The 13,575-nt window shown below is 36.9% G+C and overlaps 1 protein-coding gene across 5 annotated transcripts in view; it reads right to left on the reverse strand.

Moving 5' to 3' along the window:
* Nucleotides 1-110: 110 nt before the first annotated feature.
* The window catches only part of mob2b (MOB kinase activator 2b), a 42,540-nt gene continuing 29,075 nt past the window's right edge, over nucleotides 111-13,575 (reverse strand). For 4 of the 5 annotated variants that reach the window (XM_079374711.1, XM_079374712.1, XM_079374710.1 and 1 more), the window contains exons 2-5: nucleotides 5,526-5,686; nucleotides 4,343-4,436; nucleotides 2,006-2,130; nucleotides 114-1,380 (exon numbers count right to left, since the gene is read on the reverse strand). In XM_079374711.1, the coding sequence (XP_079230837.1) occupies nucleotides 1,109-1,380; nucleotides 2,006-2,130; nucleotides 4,343-4,436; nucleotides 5,526-5,686 (652 nt within the window). In that variant the 3' untranslated portion in view covers nucleotides 114-1,108. Of the gene's footprint in view, nucleotides 1,381-2,005; nucleotides 2,131-4,342; nucleotides 4,437-5,525; nucleotides 5,687-13,575 lie in introns of all 5 variants that reach the window. The other variant, XM_079374709.1, reaches the window with a different exon arrangement.

Below are 13,575 nucleotides of genomic sequence, written 5' to 3' on the forward strand. Positions count from 1 at the left end.
AACCACTTACAGCACCTTCAAATAATCAAAACACATGAAATTGGAGTTGACACTTCTTGATAATCACAGATGAAAAAGGCAAAAAGAAAATAAAGACACCGCATGCAACTGTTTGTGACTTTTAAATATTTTATTAGGTTATAATTTGCAGAGCTTAAAATATTAAATCGCTTTTAACTTAAAGTATTATTAAAATACATAAAACAAAAGCCAGAACTGAGGAGCCCTGAAAAAACGTCAACTAAAACCGAAACGAAAAGGAAAAAGAAAACCGAGAAATAAATTAAAAGCAAAAAGTCAGATTCGCAACACAAACTCTCTGAACAGTGATGAAGGGAGAACTAAAACATCTGTCGCTCTCTCAGTCGCTCTAAGATAATAATCTTTGCAATCGATACGTAGAGACTAAGCGTTCATTCTCTTCCATTCACAAATCGTCTTTTCAGAATGAGGCTAGACATGATTACAAGCCGTTTCCAGAGCCTGGAGAGCAGGCGTTCGGGTTCAACAGCAGACAACACGAATGTCCTTGTCATTCTCGAGGGAGAACGCCTGAAACCCAGGCCCTGGAGCCAAAATGACCGCCCGAATCAACTCGGCTCTCCTCTACGGTGGTTAACATGCTAATATGCAACAAGTCTGTCCCATATAAGTAGAGGATGGGATTGCTATATGATGAGTAAAGTGACACCGAGAGGCTTGTGGGTGAGCAGGTAGCATTGACAGCTCTCTCAGTTCCTGAGTGCAAAAGCCTTGAACACACACACACACCCCTTTTACCCTATAAAAATGAAAAAGAAACCTTTATACCGTACACAAGGACCAGGCCGACACCCTTATGAAACCAAGAGAGGGGAAACTGCTGCTGCTAAGACGAGGGAAGACGCCAAAGAAAGCGCAAAACGGGAAGGAAACCGAAGCATGGTCAGGTTGTTCTTGGTTAAAGGGTTAGACGGCCGCGTCTGAGGTCATTCGGCGAGAGGCCTGGCTGAGCGCTCCTTACACTGGGTCCTAAAGAGAGCAATGTTCTGGGAGGGTGAAGGTCTGTGAGTCCCAGCAGTCCTTCTGAACCCTGGCTTGGCAGGCCAGAGATGGAGCGGCGCCGGACTCATCTCTCCGTCACGTGGTTCTGTGGCTGAGGGGGCAGCGGAGTGCACAGCGCCTCCGTCAGATCGTCCATCATGGACGTCTCCTTGGGGTCCATCAGATTGAATTCCCTTATAAAAACCATGAAATGCGTGTAGAGTGTGTTTAGGTGTCCGTGCAGGTCCATGGCCACCGTCTCCTTGTAGTGGGACCAGTAGATGTGGGCCAGAACGTGGAAGAGATACCTGCAGAATTTCTTGACCAGCGAGTCGAAGGTGTTGGGGAACTCTTTACCTGCAGACGAGCAGACAAACTACATCAGTGTCCACACATTTAGACCAGTGCATTTGATAAATACTCCAGCCATTTGTAGTGTAGTGCACACGTCATGTATGTTTTTGAAGGAAGTCTCGGTAACACTTTATTTTAAGGTGTCCTTGTTACACATTTTACATGTACTTACTATTATAATAACACAAAAATATGCATTATTACATGCAAGTAACTCTAATCCTAACCATATAGTAAGTACCAGAGGTGGGTAGTAAGATTTTGATATTAGGTCATATCGCCCAGATTCTATTATATTTTGTATTGACTATGTTAACAGAATACTGGAACAAATTTATTGTTAGTTAATATTAACTAATTAGTTAAATAGTTAACTAATGGACCTTATGGTGAAGTGTTAATGTTTAAATGTACAGAATGTTGCACAAAAGCTAGTAATTTATGCCCACATCCTTTGTCTTGCATCCAGGCTTTATTAGTGAAACATGGGTCCTTTGCTTTCAAATAAACGCAACACAAGTGAAATATATTAAGATTATATTTACATTTGCAATATCTCCATAAATGTTGGAAATGAAGTGGTGCGGTTTGCACATGCATCACCAGGTGGCGGCAGACACTCACTCACCGTATTTGGTGGGAAAGATGTCCTCATCGGTCACCAGCTTCTGGACTGAACTCATGACGAAATCCACGTACTGCGGCGCTGTGCATTTCGTCTTCTTCCCTTTTTCATCATACCAGTAGTATGTCCTGAGACAAATATTTTATTGAGAAAATGTCAGAATCAAGTTGATTTTGCTTTGATCTAGCAGTAGTCTGTGTTTCTATCTAAAACAGAAGTACAGCATCATCATCCTCATCGTTTCCTTCGTGCACTGCTCTTTCTTCCTACAGCTCACAGTAAATGATGTTCGTCCCTCCATCAATCGTCTGTCTGACACACTTTCTGCTCAGCGGTTGTTCATTAACCAAACGGTCTGATAGAGAATCTTCCCATAAACCTGACCAGGATTTATGACGTGTCAGTTATTCAATAAACGCTTCGGTAAACACTCAGTTATCATCAATGGCTCATTTAAACAGCACAGAATTTGTAATGGTTTTACTGGTTATAATAGGACTTGTATTGGTTTTAAATGGAAACTGTAATGCACTCTGTTGGTTTCTACTGGTAATTGTTCACCTTCTATTGGTGACTTGTTAAAACCAATAAACCCTAATGGAAAAACACTACAGGAAACCATTTGTGACCCGAGCTGGCAAAATGAGTCTCAATGAGCAAATTTTCCAAACTGAGTTACTTTTATTTTCTCATTGCCCATTAAAATGCCTTCAATAATGGATTTGTTGGAATCGGACGAGAAATGACTAAGCTACACCTGTTTGAAGTCGACAAAGTCAGTTTTGAGAAAAATCAAGTTCTAAAGGTTCCCAAGCAACATTGCATTGTTCCCTCCACTTCCTTTCTTAATATTACTTACTATATTAATAATATCAATATAGCTGTTTTTTATGGTATCTTCGTTATTAAAAATAAGAACAGATGCACAAAAACAAGAACAACAGTAGAACAAATATAAGAATCAAATAGGCAGTGCGTTACTTTTTTTTTTTTTACCATTTTACATCTAAAAAGCATTAATAAAAATAAAAATCCCTTCAGTGTGTTCATTACAAACACATCAACACTACAAAAGCAGTTTAATCAAAAGCCCTCCTCTCAGAAAATGTTCAAATAAAGATAGTTTTAGATGTTTAATCACTATTTGGAGCATTGGGATCACTAGAAGAGGGCTTAATGAATTACATTACTACTCATTTTGCCAATACGGGTCGCATTTTTTAATAGTTTTAATGGTTTTAAAATGTATGTTTTGTAATGTTTGTAAAGATATTTGTAGTGACAAGTATTATAATTTCTGTGATGGTTTCTATTGTTTTTTTCACTCAACCATTCCTCTGACATAACAGGAAGAACGAATCAAATAAAATCGGATTAAAAATTAGCGATGCACAATATTGAACTTTTGCCGATATTTTTCAACTCATTTTGACCGATACCAATATATTTCCTTGTGTTTGGCAACAACACCAAGTCTCTCTTGTGTGGAAGTTATAAGCAAATTATTATTTTAAAAAATTTGGTTAGTTTTAATAAGAACTTATTTGTTAGAATTAAATAAACAATAATGAAGTTATTTTATAATGACAATACATTTGAAAATAACTATAAATAAACTATATATCAATTACAGCATTTTAATTTTTTTTTCCCAGAAAGATGCAGTGATAGCCTTAACATTTTATTTTAAGATTTAACATTTAAAATACTGAAAATATTTTAGAGCTCATAATTTGTTTAAAAATTTAACAAATTAAATAATTTTATATATACTGATTTATTGTGTAATATAAGTGTCATGTTTGTGATTTTTTTTTTTTTTTTAATTAATACAAGCTATAGCTTCTGACCTTTGAATCAAAACATACTCATGATTTTATGGCATCAATTACTATATTTAATCAGAAACAGTCTAAATATTATTTGTGAATTTTGCTTTCATTTTATTAGAAGTAGGCCAACAGCGCCCCCTTACTGGACGTGATATAATCGCAAGCACACCCTGAGCACATGTGAATTAAATATATATTAAATATATTCCTCTTATCGGCAAGACATATTGGCATAATTTTTCATATCGGGCCAATGCCGATATTTACATTTAAAAAAGCCGTTATCAGATATTGATTCTGATATTGGTCCGATAATATCATGCATGCCTATTAGAAATGAGAACTTGTTCTTGTTTGATCACATCTCTCTCTGAGGTCGAGCTGGACTGCGGGTCGTGACCTGGTCCCCGGGTCGCGACCCCTGAGAGTCTAGTTTCCGCTCGGCGCGTCTCTGAGAGTCTGCAGGCTTAATAATGGATAAGAGGGTCAGGATGAAGACGACACTCACGTATTGCAGGCGGTCATGGCCGGACACGTCTCCCCCGTGCAGAACTCTGAGATTGTGCTGTACTGCAGGTTAATGAGATTGAAGAACGTCGTGGCTAGAAAAAAACAAATAAATAAAATAATCACACAGATAATGCAAAGATTAACGAATGATAAAACACAGCAATCCTTTAGTAATCAATCGTATGAGAAAGAATATACATTTCACAATATGTTCCAAGTCATTCTATAAAAACTAATGCCTTTGTGTAAAATATGCATAAACAACGATCAGGTGACGATAACTTATACCATGTATAATAACCATTTTTCAGCAAAAATCTTTACACCTTTTTCATTTTTATAAAATGGATGCAAATATGCACATTTAATACAATTCCGTATATAATTATTACAATGTTTTAATGATAATTTATGAACATTAGCTATTATTGTGTCTATTTATATTATGGCAATATATATAACTGTTTTCAACATCAGAAATGTTTGTTGAGCAGTAAATCAGTATATTATTATGATTTTTGAAGATCATGTGACACTGAAGACTGCAGTAATGATGCTGAAATAAATTAGTTTAACAGATATTCACATAGAAAACAGCTGTGATTTGGTTTAATAAGTGCTTGTGGAATTTGAAAGTTTCCTAAATTAAGCCATACTTAGTTTTTTTCTTCACGTTTTCTTTCAAGATAAAATGAAGGGAAATGCAAACAATGGTGTGATTCTTGGCTCTGGAATGTTATTCTGAGCTGATTTATCATACGGTTATATAACAGATGAAATCATGCATTCCTCCTCTGATGTTTTCAAAACACACCTAGTAACTAGACCCAACAACAGCAGACGGTCCGCCGCGGTCGGGGTCAAGGGTCGGCCGTGTGCCAGATTAAAAACAACCAACATTCCGCGACGTGAGAAAATTATACCTAAATTACACCATTTCTAAAATTCCTATGGCCAAGTAAAGCATACTAATTATTAAATTTCACAGATTAGAAATGCTGTTCTTAGATCACTTTTTGACTTTTAAAAGCATCTAAATATAACTAAACAGCATTCCGGACACAATCCTGGCTTCAGATGTGATCTTCTACCAAAGAGCATCAAAAACTGCATTGTGAATTTAATTTGGTCTTAATTCTATTGAAGGATTAATTCTATATGAGGTGCTGTGAGTCACTTACTGTTGCAAGCGAGCCATTCGTTCAGGTCGATCTCCCTCGGCAAAACCACCAGCTCCTTGAGGTCGAAGTCGACGACTCTTACTTTGGTGCATTCTGCTTCCAGGTAATGCTTCTTCTCCTCGATGGGCGGCTTCTTTCCATTGGGCTTCCCTTTGCCCTTCCTGTGCGGATGAAACAAGGGCAAACTGAGGTTACTTAACCTGATAGAGCTGTGAACAATGTCTTAAACTCTTCAGAGCAGCAAGAGGGCCTGAGCAAGAACAACTAAATAATAATAATAAATGTAATTCATCTATGTAATCGAATGGATGAATCATATAAATCATACCAAAAAACATGCATATCATATATTATAAATATATGTAATATTAGGGCTGCATGATAAATCGCATGTGATTGTCACGCGCATCTCATCAGTAAAGCCAGTTCTGTGATTAGTAGTAAATCTCCTTCACATGCTTTCAGATGGAGCGGCATTTAATACACAGAGCTGTAGATCACTGACAAACTACGCAATATCGTGTCCATAATCGCAGAAGAAACAGCTCTGTGTAGTAAATGCCGCTCCATCTGAAAGCAAGTGAAGGAGATTTACTACTAATCACAGAACTGGCTTTACTGATGAGATGCGCAGGACAATCACATGCGATTTATCATGCAGCCCTATGTAATATATAATTAACCAGTATCAAGGTCTTTTTTCCCCCACATCATAAAAAAAAACTAATATTTAATACACACACACACACACACACACACGCGCACGCATGCGCACTAGGGATGTGCATCTCATAACTGAGGACGATGCAATATACATCTCGATGCATTGCCAACGATACGATACAGTGAAAATATACAGTGCCCTCCATAAGTATTGGATCAGTAAAGACTAAATTGCTCTGTTGGCTGTGGAGTCAAGACATTTGCAAATATGATTAAAAGATGAATATGAGACAAAACTACAGAATGTCACATTTTATTATTAGCCGTTTCAACACATACATGTTTTACCAAATAAAAAGAGCAGCACTTTTAGAGTTCATCCCTCTATCTGATGAGAGCATAAGTATTGGGACAGTTGAACATAAGGCAGATATAAAAGATTAAAAGCTATTATTTAGTTGCAGATCCCTTGCACACAATCACAGCAGTGAGTCTGTGACCCATAGACATCACCAGACTCTTGCTCTCATCCTTTCAAATACTTTTCCCAGCCTTTAATGCAGCCAATCCCAATTGTTGCTTGTTTTGGGGAGTTTCTGCCTTTCCTCTCCTCTCCAGCTGCTGAAATTCATGTTCAATCAGATTTAAATCTGGAGATTGACTTGGGCAATCTAACACTTTCCATTTCTTTGCTCTTATAAACTCCAGTTTCTAAACAATAAAAGTGTAGCGCATCCACTAGTAATTATATATAAATAAATCGGTTTTTACCGATGCAAATATGTTAGAAACGATGCAAGTGCCAACTGTATCCGATGCACACCTCTTTAAATCGATGCATCGCATCGTTAACTTTTTTTGCCGATGCACTGGAATTGGTGAATCTTTCCATCCCTAACACACACACACACACACACACACACACACACACACACACAGAGAGAGATAGAGTACTGGGTAGTAACTGATTACATGTAATCTAGATAGATTACATCAGATTCCAAAAGTTAAGTACTTCTAATCAGATTATATTACATTTTAAAATGCACATAATCAGATTACAGTTACTTTTTATGCATTACATGATTACATATCCACACAATGCCAGCAAATTATTCATAATTTACAGACTCTCTCCTAATTCTTCTTTTATTCTCCACCGCAGTATGGAAAACCCTGATGTAATGTGATGTTTAATGCACATAATGTTGTTGATAAAGAATGGAACGTATTTTCTGTGTACGTTTTTTTTTTTTTGTGTGTGTGTTTGTTTCAGTATAGGATAAATGAGATAAAGAAAGTAATTGGAATACATTACCTAAAACTAACTAACTACAATTTCCCTCATGTAATCTGTACACAGTAACGGACTACAATGTGTAAGTAATCTACCCAGCACTGTATAGATAAGATATATCAAAAATATAATACAAATAAAATTAATTATATAAATTAAAAACACTTCTATATAAAATCCCAACACTGAAATGTCCAAAAATAATTATTTGAAAAATCATTGCATATATTCAGTATTGACTAGCTGACAGCCAGGAAGTGTATGTGCGGGGATAGTAGAAGATACGGAGTTATGTCGGCACATACGGACACCTCGTGCGTCGCAGCAAACTACGCAACAATCTGTGCACATCCATCTTTCCACTGCAGGTTTGCTCGGTTAACTTTGCTCTGTAATTAGCGCAGCAGACCACAGACATCCAGGCTTTTCCTTCCACATCTATTTTTAGCACAGGCGGGTTATATTACCATCAGACCCCGTCCTCACACCACACCCGTCCCAACATCAAACGCCTGCGCTAATACAGTAATAACACTCCACTCCAACACACAAGAGCTGCGTTCAGCTTCAAGAGCCAACAATTACCTCACAGCACCTTTAAAACGCAACGCTTCTGACAGGAGAGGCTTTGGAAATCAAGCTTTCATACAAAACCACTTTCACAAACTTTTACTGAGTCAAAGATGACCGAGTAGGCCAGGAAAATGTGCTAACAGAGCACAATTGTGTTCATGCCAGTTACCTTTAATCTGTGAGGAGTAGACAGACTTATGTCAACAACAAATTGGAGTGGAAATATAAGTATGTTACGAAACGAAAAATTAAACCAAAGTAAAAACTAAATTATCAGCACACTGAAAAATATAGCTCCAAAAATTGTTTGGGTCTTTTGGATGTGCACACCTTTTTGCAATTCTTCGTTATTAAAATGTTTATATAAATATATTTGATTAAATTTGATTAAGTAAATATATTTTTAGTTTGATAAAAATCCTGCAACAATATCAATACTATTATACAAATATATACTTTAAGTTTTGGTCTTCGGCCAAGTGCATCCAGAATTATGTCAGTGCATCATTAATAATAATAATAATACTTTTCTCTGTTAATATTTATTATTATTATCATTTTAAACACTTACAAATACTTTTACCACCCCAAAAAAATTAAATAATAATAATACTAGGTTACTAAGTTAATGTTAAGTGATCGCTGACGTTATTCTGTTATTACTGGCCATATTTGTTATATGGAAACATTTGCTTCATACATATATATTTTAGTATCTTGCTGAAATATATGAGCAGAACATGAAAACAACTCTCTTTAACTTTGACAGGGAGATTCTCATATCAGCTGTGTTTCTGATATCAAATGTGATGCCAAGCAGTTAGAAACAGTAAAGAGGTCTCATATCTCGTGGCCGTCCAATAACAGCAGCGCGATATAAAGCCACGTCTGTGTCCATCTGAAAGGACAAACCGGCCTGCTCTTTAGACAGCTGCTCCCATGTTGTTTGACTCCGGGGCCCGGGGCCAGTTCAGGCTCTCCACACAGAGAGTGGCCTTGTTGCTTTAATGAAGAGGCCTGACAGAAACCCTCAGCCAGAGGCCAGCGCTGCTAAACACACAGAGACTCACGTCCACACGCTGACCACTAACACACCAGCAACCTCCAGAAACCGGCCTGCAGTGACAGCAGACATGGTCTGGGGCCGTCTTCTGGAGGATTTCATTACCTGAAGCAATTTTATATGCGCAATAAAACAACATTTATATCTAAACAAATGTTGGGTATCATTTGTGACCCTGGAGACCAAAACCAGTCATAAGGGTCAATTTTAATAATTGAGGATAGGACAATATTTGTCTGAGATACAACTATTAGAAAATCTGGAATCTGAGGGTGCAAAAAAATCTAAATATTGAGAAAATCTCCTTTAAAGTTGTTCAAATGAAGTTCTTAGCAATACATATTACTAATCAAAAAATAAGTTTTGATATATTTAAAGTAGGAAATTTACAAAATATCTTCATGGAACATGATCTTTACTTAATATCCTAATGATTTTTGCCATAAAAAAAAGATGATAATTTTGACCCATACAGTGTATTGTTGGCTATTGCTACAGATATACCCCAGAGACTTCAGACTGCTTTTGTGCTCCAGGGACACACATATGAATTGATTTTCCAGTTTGCAGCATCCACAAATTCTCTCCGTCTCCATGCAAAGTCAGTCTTCTTGGATTCTTTTGTTCCCTTTTCAGCCCATTTAGACAAATCGTTCCTGATTCCTGGAAAAGCATGGCAGTAAAGCCAGGAAGTGCCCTCTGGAAACAGCCATCGTGAGGTGTTTAATGGTGCGTTTCATCTTGAACGGCACATAATGAACGTCAAGAGTTTGTGGATAAACACTGGGAGAAACCTCAAATCCTTTCTTTCAGGGTTTCACAAACTTTCTTTTTGTAAGCCAAACTTGACAAACTAAATTTTTAACTTAAATTAATATTTTAATAATTCACAAATTCATGTTCACGGTTCTCTTGATATAAAATAGTTATCTGTTTTGTTTTTATTTAAAATGCATTTATACTGAATATTGCTGCTGCTGAAACCTCTTTCAGGGTCTTTATTTTTATTTCAATGATTAAAATGAAGACAAATATATGTATGCTGCCTGTATAAAAATATTTCATGTTACACTCCAAGTTACCAAACTTTATATCTTCAATTCTGCACTTTCAAACGCTCAAACATTTTAAAATCCTTAAGCTTTTATTTTGTGGAATAACTGGTAAAATTCTGTAAAATTTGGGGAATTATGTAAATAAAGTCAATCAAGCACACGCTGTGTTTCCAAAATGCACTTTAAACTGAGCGTATTAGGCATGTAAGTGTATTAAACTTTCATATAACAATGCTATACGCTATTTTGCAACTTTATTTTGATAAATTGAGGATTTGATTTTTCAAATGATAAACAATTTGTGAAACCCTGCATTATTTGACAGTGATTTAAGGGCACTTTTGGTTTCCAGATTTGATATTGCATTCATTTCTTTTTTTAATGATACATTGCTCCTTGTATAAGCACATCTGTCTGCCATTCATGCAATCTTCTAAGAGATACAGAAACAAAGGGCGACTGAAACACTTGAACGTCTGGAAGCCGGCGAGAGAAGCTGCAGCCGTTCAGAGCAACTGCTGTCCAACGGTTAAAGAACGCAGCTTCATTCATTCTACGATCACAGAGTCACTTCAGATTGAAGAGACATCCCACTGTAGACGTTCAGTTTCACACTTAAAATAACTCATTTAAATTACTAAAACTCATTTATGTGATGCTACTTTATAGGACACATTATGCACTAAATATCTAAATATACTTGTAATATACCTTCAATATATATATATATATGTGTATGTGTGTATGTGTGTGTGTTTCACTGGAAGGGCTCAGGCACAAAATGATGCGATACGTTTTTTTTCCACTCCATTAAAAAGTAACATATTTCAGGTAAATTAATGAGCATAAAAGAAAGCTGTGTGTAGGTAAACTTTAACTTTTATTTTTTTTCTCTGAATTGCACATTAAACATTTTTATACGCTGCACTACCAAGTGAGACCGTACATGATCTGCTCTTGTTTTTCACACAAAAACAACTCAAACCTGTTCAACCTACAGAATAATCATAACTGTATATTTACAGTATTTTTATTTTTATTTTAATTGCCTTGCCATTTCCTGAAATTCATATACTGTACAGATCCAAGGTTGCCTGCATTCTTTTGAGATTACAGCGGGAGCTTTTTCATTCCTGCGCTTCCAGACAATGATAACCATCTTGACTGTTCCTCACGGAAGAAGCTCTGAAGCACTCAACATCTGGTGGCTTTTAACTTGCAACTACCAAAAGTACAAAAAAAGGTGCTGAAAATCATGATGTATTTTGCACCAACTGCTACTTTCCATGAAGTCTAGTAGGTTAGACTCGTGCGCGTTCAGAGCGTTCTTTCACTGCGTGATGCAGTCTATTAAAATACACTGATCACAAAATAAGGAGGCAGAAAAATTTATTTATATAATTTCATATAGTTAATATCACACAAAGAGTGCCATTTTCCCCCAAAAAAATCAGCATGATTATAAATCTGATATTGATTTTATACAACAGTTTAATAAACAAGTTAATATTAAGAGACTTACGTTTTAGACACCATATTGCCTGTTTTTTGCTCTATATCGCCAACAAAAATACCTCCAAACACAGCCACAGCATTGTTTCACGTCTCTGAGCAACATGACGATGAGGAGTTGGGTTCCTTAATAAATCAACCGTTAAAATGATTCGGTTCAATCGCAATGGCTCATTTATTTACAGTGACTTGCTGCCACCTACTGGCGGTTTTAATTTCACATTTAAAGTACCTTCTCATTTTCAAATATCAAAACATTATTTATGCATTTATAGCTGAACGTTGAATGCATTCATGTCGTGCATTAAACGGAGTAAATCAATTGTGTTGATACAGATTTAATTGGCCTTGTAACAGCCCAAATGTTGTATTATTCGTCTAATCGACTGATTAAAATGGACTTGACCAAAAAAAAAAAACAGCACTTTATACAGGTAAACATGCCCATTAAAAATGTACAAATCAATTAGATTTTATTGGAAAATATTATTTCTGTCACTGTAGTGAACCACCACACAGTGAACTGTCCACGGTAGTCCTTAAGATATCAGCACAATATCACACTCAGCTAAATATTGGTATTGTTAAAATCCCAGAAAATATGGAGATGTTTTTTTTTTGTCAATAATATCGCACACCCCTATAGTACACAGTCCAATTATGCATCCAAAGGCTGACTGTGCCACAGCCATTAGGCCAAGTACAAAACATACATGGAGTGACGACAGTCAACTATCGCAGATGACCGCTCACAGTGTGGTCTGATTGCTGACCTGCCTGCGTTTGACTCCATTTATGGTTAATAAAACAGGGAGGAGGACATCAGACTCTGGCATGTTTCTCTTCCTCAGAACAGTCTCTCAGTCATGCATGCATTTTCAGGAAAAAGTCAAATGATGCAATAGACGTTTCGGCTTAATCGCTGCACCACTTCCTTCCCGGGATCACAATCTAACAATGAACTACAGACTCCCACAAGGAGATGTAGATTGCAGACAGACGTGAAGTCTGAGAAGGCTTTTCTGATGCTCTCTGTGGGAACAAGACGAGCTCTGCTGTTATGAATGGCTGTGTAAGATACGATCAGAGACTGGTGTCGTTCTCAGACAGTGAAACGTGAAAAGTTTGTGCAATTAGGAACGTATGACAGGGCAGAATCGAGCCTATTTTTATTCTCAGGGCATGTTCTCTGGCAAATACTCAGAAGCTACATGCCTAGTCCATTATGGGCGAGACATGCTGAAAAACATTCCACTGACTCGCTGACGCATTTTCCTTCGTTCAGAGTCAAGACGGAGATAAAATACATTCCGTGCTTTATTAATGCATTATGCACAATCCCAAAAAAGCATGGTATTTGACTAAAGTAGTAGTATTTAATGCATAGAACAGCAAAGGCATAGTGACATCTTGATCCACTAAAAAATGCTGGGTTTTTTTTTGCAACTTGGTGCATTTATATAAACCTAGCAGAATCTCAACTATTTGAACTATTCAAAAACATAAGAATCCTACGTACGAACTGACCTTCAGGTTCAGAAACATGCCAAACATATCAGGAATAAACCTGACTGAGGGGGTAGAAATCATGCCTTACATCCCAAATTAATAAACAAATATTTTAATGGTCATGAAAGAAGAAAGCAATGCGGTTTAATTTGCTAACTGGGTTCATTCTTTCGCTCTATTGCAAGACTTAAAAGGCAAAGTCACTTAGCAAACCTCTTCAAACTAGGGAGTCTCCACATATTTCCTCAGACGTTGATCCCACCTAAAACACATTAGCAAATCTGCGAGATTAAGTTGAGCCACGGCCGATATGAACAGAGCTGACGGAACAGCTTTCTGACTCCAGACTGGCTGACTTGAGCCGCCACCGATGCTCCA

This window comes from Barbus barbus, assembly GCF_936440315.1.
Source record: "Barbus barbus genome assembly, chromosome: 23".
In the NCBI taxonomy this organism is placed as follows: domain Eukaryota; kingdom Metazoa; phylum Chordata; class Actinopteri; order Cypriniformes; family Cyprinidae; genus Barbus; species Barbus barbus.